This window comes from Montipora capricornis, chromosome 10, assembly GCF_036669925.1.
Source record: "Montipora capricornis isolate CH-2021 chromosome 10, ASM3666992v2, whole genome shotgun sequence".
In the NCBI taxonomy this organism is placed as follows: domain Eukaryota; kingdom Metazoa; phylum Cnidaria; class Anthozoa; order Scleractinia; family Acroporidae; genus Montipora; species Montipora capricornis.
Window position 1 is genome coordinate 46,206,479 of NC_090892.1, and position 7,500 is coordinate 46,213,978.

General features: G+C 38.1%; 1 protein-coding gene across 3 annotated transcripts in view; it reads right to left on the reverse strand.

Annotated features, from left to right (window-relative positions):
* Positions 1–7,500, reverse strand: part of LOC138021818 (uncharacterized) — a 44,677-nt gene that overhangs the window by 7,607 nt on the left and 29,570 nt on the right. For all 3 annotated transcript variants that reach the window (XM_068868836.1, XM_068868835.1, XM_068868837.1), the window contains 3 exons: positions 2,455–2,547; positions 1,738–1,845; positions 738–812 (listed from right to left, as the gene is read on the reverse strand). In XM_068868836.1, coding sequence (XP_068724937.1) covers positions 738–812; positions 1,738–1,845; positions 2,455–2,547 — 276 coding nt within the window. The remainder of the gene's footprint in view (positions 1–737; positions 813–1,737; positions 1,846–2,454; positions 2,548–7,500) is intronic.

Here is a 7,500-nt window from a genome sequence, read left to right on the forward strand (position 1 = left end):
TTTCATAACTCGTGATAGCGTTTGGAAGATCATTGAGGGAGTCGTAAAGCCTTTGCCAAGACTCATATAGCCTATTGCTTGTTTACGGCCATATGTACCCCTGTTAATGTCCAAACGCTTTTCACAACACTCGATAGCTTTTGGAAAATCTCTGAGGGAGTTGTAAACGCCCCCAAGATGGAAATAGGTATCTGCTTCTATATTCCGGTCGTTAGCTTCCCTGGCATTGTTCAAAGCCTTTTCAAAACACTGGACAGCTTTTGGAAGATCGCCGCGGGATTTGTAAAGTTTCCCAAGATGGAAAGAGATATATCCTTCTGTAGCCCGGTCGCCTACTTCCCTGGCCATGTGCAAACTCTCTTCATAACTCTCGATAGGTTTTGGAAGGGTATCTCCTTCTGTAGCCCGGGCGCCTGCTTCCTTTGCAATGTTTAACTTTTTTTGTGGTTTTAGACTCAGTTTTGACATTTAACATCGTTTCTTGCAACTTTAAGGCTAATTTCAAAGACTCATATGCGATAAAATAAGTTACAATGTTCACCAATCACTCATCTCTGGTAAAGGTAGATGTAGGTTATCGTTACTATATACACAATATGATTCACGTGTCTTAAGTGGCAATCAAACTCATCTCAGATATCATTACTTACCGGATGCACAGTCCAATAAAACAATTGAATGAAATCTTTTCACGACAATAATATTCAAGCAACAACTTTGAAATAAACAACTTTCACCTGTTCTGTCTTCAATGGATGCACCTCTCCTCTCCACACGTTCCTGGACTGCGATCTGACTCCCGCCAGAAGCATCTATTGAGGTAAGTTATGGTAAATAACAAAGTTAAAGTCAAAAGAAATTAAAGATGATATCAATGATTTAACCAACAATGACACAATAAACAAAAATTGGCACTATATTTGAGTCAATTCTACTTACTGTGTTTATGTTAAGTTTTCTCTTCATCGTTTGGAATAATCAGTCTGAGTAATATCTGAGTTATTCAACCCTTTTTCTACAAACGTTTGACTAATGATACTGTCATTCAACCTTCAAGTAAATTTCATGTCTTCTTAAGAAAATGATGGTAAGCAACTATCCAGAAGCAGATTCAGTTGACTGAGTGTGAAGGAGAGAAGGGGATGACTGTTGTGAGCATGTTGTATGCTAACTTTATCTTGATATGTCAGATTCATCTGAGTTAACCTTAAACTACATTCAAAAGCATTAATACTTCATGAGCATACCACGCCATCACACAACCCAAATCGACCACGTGTCAGGGACGTAGCCAGTATGAGGCAAACCGAGGCACTTGCCTCAGTCACTTTTTCCAGTGTTGTCTTTAAAATGTAGTCGTCATAAACACCACTAATCCTACGAAGAGGATTTAACATTAGACATTGCCTCCGTCATAATTTTTTTTCTGGCTACGGCCCTTTGTATTAGAATCTTTATCCCTGGTAGTATAAGTTCATTTTGAAAAGCCTGGTGGCAGCTTTGGTTTTAGTCCTAGAAGGAGAGTGTGCTGGGCTGAATGTGCAAACAATTTATAACAAGACCAATTTATGAAATATCGTTTTGAGTTGGATTTTTCCAACAGTGCTTTTTCTTCATCGGCAGTTTTCAATTCTCTGACCTTTCTCTTACATGACATACGTATTTAACCAACCTACTCCAACCATAGACAACAAAGAATAAGGACTGAAGGAACAAAATACCATGCTTTAAAATTACCATACGGCTTATAAGGTCCACTTGCTTCATTCTTGTTCGTAAATTTCCCCGATACCTGATAATGCAATTGTTTTGATTTCGATGAGACATGCGTCTCAACACTTGAATCTGTTAAAAAAAAAGACGGGTTAGCTGCGAAAACACATCCAACTTTACACTATCATTATAATATATACCTTTAAAGAAGCAAGGTAAGATTGAGATAGGCCTATAATTAGTAACAACAATAAAAGCAAGGTGAATTGGTTGTGCGTATGCGTGATGTGTTGGCCACACCGGGTTGATGTTAGCGTGTGTCACCTTGCTTTTATTGTTGTCTATAATTAGTGACGTTTGTGCTATCTTCACTTTTGAATATGGGTAGTACTTTGCTGATTTTAAGCTTATCAGGTACAATGCCAGTTGAGAAGGAGATAATTATATAATGCACATTTGAGAGAGGGGAGATGCCAAGAGATCAATAGATACTTTAATCACATTAACATTAATATATACCATCCACTCCCTCACTGTTACTACTCTTCAGAGAGGACACTATATTGATAATTTCATCAGGGGTAGTAGGTGAGGCAAAGAAACTATCACTAAAAGAACCACTCAAATGTGATTTGTGGTCAGCAGTGGAGTGGGGAATTTTAGTGGCAAGAGAAGGACCAACGTTAGTAAAGAATTCATTGAACTTATTAGCAATTAATTGAGGGTTGTTAACAGCGTTACCTCTCTTGTCCTTCATGGCAGTAGGCCCATAACTGGAGTGTTTATAAGAGATGACGGATTTAATTAAGGACCAGGTTTGTTTTAGTGATGAACCTATAAAAGACAATTTCTCATGGTAGTACTTTTTCCTACATAGTTTGATTAGATAGTTGTATTTGTTACGTGAGTATCGTGAGGTACAAAGCTTAAATAAAGGCAAAATGACCTGAAGTTCAATAATGATTAGCCTGGTGAAAAACCTCAGAGGATCCTTGAGGATCTTCAAGGATCCTTAAAGATCGTCAAGGACCTGCAAAAGATCTTTGAAGATGAGGATCTTTCAAGGATCCTTGAAGGATCTTTGAAAGTTCTTTAAAGATCTTCAATTGCAATTAGGAGTTGTAAAGATCCCCAAAGAGCCAGTGAGGATCCTGTGAGGATCTTACAAAGATCCTGGTGAGACTAAGTTTCAAAATCTTGGTAAGGATCCTTACAGATCCTCAAGAATTCTTTGAGGATCTTCCAAGGATTTTAAAAGGATCTTTTAACTGATCTTGAAAAGATCTTTATTAAGATCTTTGAAGATCCATGATAAAACCTCTATTAATCTTTAAGGATCTTTCAAGGATCTTTGGAAAGATCTTTGTAATCTAATCAAAAAGATCTTTCAAAGATCTTCATGACATCCTTGAGGATCTTCACAGATCTTGATAAAGATCTTTTCAAGAACAGTCAAAGGATCTTTTTAGGATCCTTGAAAGATCCTCAAACAATTCTCGAGGATCTTTTAGGATCTTTAAAAAGATCCTTTGAGGATCAATCAAAGGATCTCCCTAGGATCCATGAAAGATCCTTATAGATCCTCAAAGATCTAAGACAGATGTTTGGGGGAACTCAGTAATTACAATAAATTAGTTACCATTGCATCTTTAAAGGAGGGATTTTTTAAAGGATCTTTTTTGGGAGTCTTCAAAAGCTTTAAGGAGAACCTGTTGATGCCTAAATTAAATAATGTCCTGTTCCTTTTTTGCCTCAAGAAGTTATTAAAGGTTGTGACTGTTGAAACTGAGAAATAATCTAAAGGAGTAAAGGAGTTCATTTATACCAATTAATAGAAAAATCAGTAAAACAAAAACCCAATGCGTTATGTTGCACGGTACCTTATTAGATTTTATCAATATATTCTGACAAAAGAATCATTTTATTATAATTTTATTAAATAAAAATCGGTTAAGTGACAAGAACCGGAACGCAAAACATCACTAAAGAAAGTGCTATTGCTCTTGTTTATACAAGGATCATTACTTCATTGTCTAGCCAAACAATGCATCAAATACAAATGAACCAATGGTATGTTCTATAAGAGATCGTTTACTTATTTACATGCACTAACTTCAAGTGAAGTTAACATTAAGTTGCACGTCCAGTCTGAAAACATTGTAACCTGACCGTCAGCTATCTATCCCAGTTATAATTTGAAGAAAACCATCGTCCAAAACTTGGAAACGGAAGTGAAGTGGGAGCAATAGGTGACGCATGTTCTGTCTCACTTCACTGCGATTACTAAAACTTAAACTTTCTCAAAGCAAGCTTTACTTGATGACCTTCGAATGAATTCCTTCACTTTTCAGTATGACGTTTCACTTTGTTCTTGAACCAGCGGGAAAAACCCTTAAGGGGCCCACTGACGTATTTTTTGGGGTGCGTTGCTAAGGATGTAATGGTTAAGTAATTTGAGAGAGTTTGGCATTATTTTGGTCAGTTTCCAACTTTTGTAAGCCAATGACTCTAAATATGACGTCATCATACCACGCCCATGGTCACTTGACCAATAAAAGAAAACCCTCAACTTGTCTCCGTGCTACGCAATTTGGGTATTTAATCGATGGTTTGATAATTTGTATTCGTTTTTGCATCCAGCCAAGCATGGTTTTCTTTTTATTTTAAAAAATGATCTTTTTAAAGACATAAATGATACTGAAAGACCCATAACTTTTTCAAAAACGATGATTTGAAAAGATCAATGCTTAGCTATATTCTGTATTTGGGGGTGAAACGTGCCATGTAAAAAAAAATTTGATTCAATTTGAAACCGCCGGAATTAAATTTAGCTTTTTTCTCAAACCGGAGGTCAGTTCGTTTACGCATGCGCAGTTGATCTGAGAAAGAGCGCGAGGAAGGGCGAGGAAAAACCTTCGATGGAAACAACAGTTTGTGCGGTGACTTTTGCTTGTGTGTGGGTTTTCTTGTCAGCTTATGATATGATGACGTCAGTTACCGGAAGTAACATTTCACTTCCTTAGCAACGCGCGAAAAATCCGTCTGTGGGCCTCAAACATCGTTGAAGATCAGCCATCTTGGATTTGAGCCGCTCTGGTCAGCAGTAGGCCAGCACCAAAAATTGCGGACTCACACGAGCCAGACTGTCCACTCCACTGGCCACAGCTCGATGGCGGTTATTTCGATTTTTCGGTTTACTGCAAGTCCTTAACATATTATAGTTCTTTTAGAATGTAAAATGCTTGCCCACTGCAAGGAATTGCTGATAATAACTGACCTAAAGAGGTAAGCGTTGGATACAGCAATTTTGATGCTAATTTCAGGGGCTTTTGTCCTATAAATCAAAGTGCAAGTAATGTTTTATAAGCTTAATACAAAGTGCGGGCGTTGTTGTTTTGTGAAGTGTTTACTAATAACGAAGCTTGTAGTGGAAGGTTTTCATAATCCTTCAGAAAAATAAGGGCAAGATTTCCGCACAGGTCCCTACTTCATTATGCATACACTCCTTTGTTTCAAGAAAACAATAGCGATAACAATAGACGTCCTTTGGGACTGTGGCGCTTTGTTCTTTCTTTCTAGAGGTTTTTTTTCTAAGTCTATATGGACTTAAAAAAAAGTCGGTCGAACTTCTGTCTGAAATACGGAAAATCGAACAGTTTTTCCTGCAATTTCGGCACTTTTCCTGCAATTTTACCCATTTTTCAGTTTTAGAATAAGCGCAAGAAGTGGAGTTTCAAGCAATCGTTGTAATAGGGTTCAGATTCGCAAACATAACAAACAAACCAAATAAAAGTACTGTCATAAGAAATTTAATGGCTACCTGCTCTTTTTATCGTGACATTGTTCGTCCTGTCTCCTGAAAAATTCGCCGAGACACTGCAAAGTGTATATTTTGTTCCTTTCCTGTATTTAGGATCACAAACGGTGCATTTAGAGGGATTTTGCGATTTATCGCTCTTTGTAGAGATCGGCAATATGCTCAATGATACCTCCACGTAAATAGCTTTGGTAGACATCCATGGATGTTCCCCTACGAGGCATACTTCGTTTCACTCCCCATCATGTCTTTTCAATGCCCTGCTGTGGGCTCGTTTGTCTGGGTCGACGAAGTTTAGGCGATGTTTAACTGCGGTGAGATGATGTTAGCCCTTGTCTTGTAGGCAGTTGTAAACTTTCCGGCCACAGGTGGCTTTGGCTAATATTTTTTCAAGGATAGTTTACGGTCAGAAAATTAATATGTGTTCTGGCGGATTTAAGGCTATCCATTGCAGTTTTTTCTTGAGCATCGCGAAACAGATCCATCTCCCGATGCGGCACTTTGTCTTTGCCAACTGACTGCGTTTTCACACAGGTTTTGGACACGGAAGACGAAAGTAAATTGTTTTCTTTGCACCACTCTATGCACAACTATGGAAAGGTTATAAAGCAGGGACAATTTCCAAATGATCAAATCTTCCATTGCTGTGACCCTTTTACTTCGGTAGCCATCTTGATTATTACGAAGACACAAGTTTGCTTCAAAAGAAGGGAAATATGAAACGATTTTAATTGCAATGAAATCGTGCATGAAAGTTTCCCATGAAAGATGCACCAATCAGACTTTAAGCGTGGTATACTCTTCCACGCAGTGAACTTATGAGTGTGCCGCACGCACGGGGCATGAAGGAAAAGCAGGTCACAGTTCACAGCAATACTGGAAAACCTAAAACTATCACAGGGACTAACCTTAAGCCTAAACAGTGCCTTTAGTCGTAATTAGGGTTACGGTTAGCATTTCAAGAGTAGTAAAACAGGGATCTCTTAACGGTAACCTACAAGTGTAAGTTCGATTGTAGGTGCTCTGCGCGGCACGTGTATATAATTACGTATCATTGTTATGTAAATAGTCAGCCAGAATTCAAAATAAATATCATTTTCAAGGTGTGAATTAGCAACTTGACACGTTAGCTCAGTGGTAAAGAACAGGGACAAGTAATCCAGAGGCTTACAGTTGGTCGGAGTTCAAGGCAAGCTGCGAGTGACATATCATGGGATAAAATGGCAGAAAAAGCCGAGTGGGGTCTGGAAATAAGAACAAGACGAAGGGATAGAAAGAGGAAAGCTGAGACAAAAACGAGTAACAGTGTGGGCGATGAAGGGAAAGAAGAGAGAGAGGGAGGAAGAGAAAAGATGAGATCCGTTTTTATTCATCCCGTAAGTACAAATTACCCATGTATATATTCGGTTCTCTTGGGTATACGTATTGTTCTACAAAACAATAGCGCGAATGAATAATTAATTTATTCTGCATGCATAATGAAGTAGGGACCTGTACGGGAATCATTCCAAAATAAGCGACAAAAAGCGAAGCCAACGAAATGGACATTCATTCATTCATTCATTCATTCATGGACGTTTATTTATTATTCCTTTTTCTCTTTTAAATTTTTAACAATTATTCCTCGAGCCCAAATGGGCTATGAGTCAATAGCCCATGAGGCCGAAGGCCGAATGGGCTATTGACTCAGAGGCCATGAGGGCGAGAGGAATGATTGTTTTAGTAAAATCCAACCAGTTGGTCAAAAAAATATTGAGACAAAACATCTTTTGCTAGTTAAAGCTAGACTTTAATTGTTGTTTTGGTTTTCAAAGCCGGCGCTTTTCGCTACTAGTGGGCTATAACAAATAGCCTACTAGTAGCTCAACCAATCAGAACGCAGCATTGATAATAGACCACTAGTTGGATTTTACTAAATAAATATATTTTAGACATTGTAGTTATATACATTGTAACCGAAAAGCCCAAAT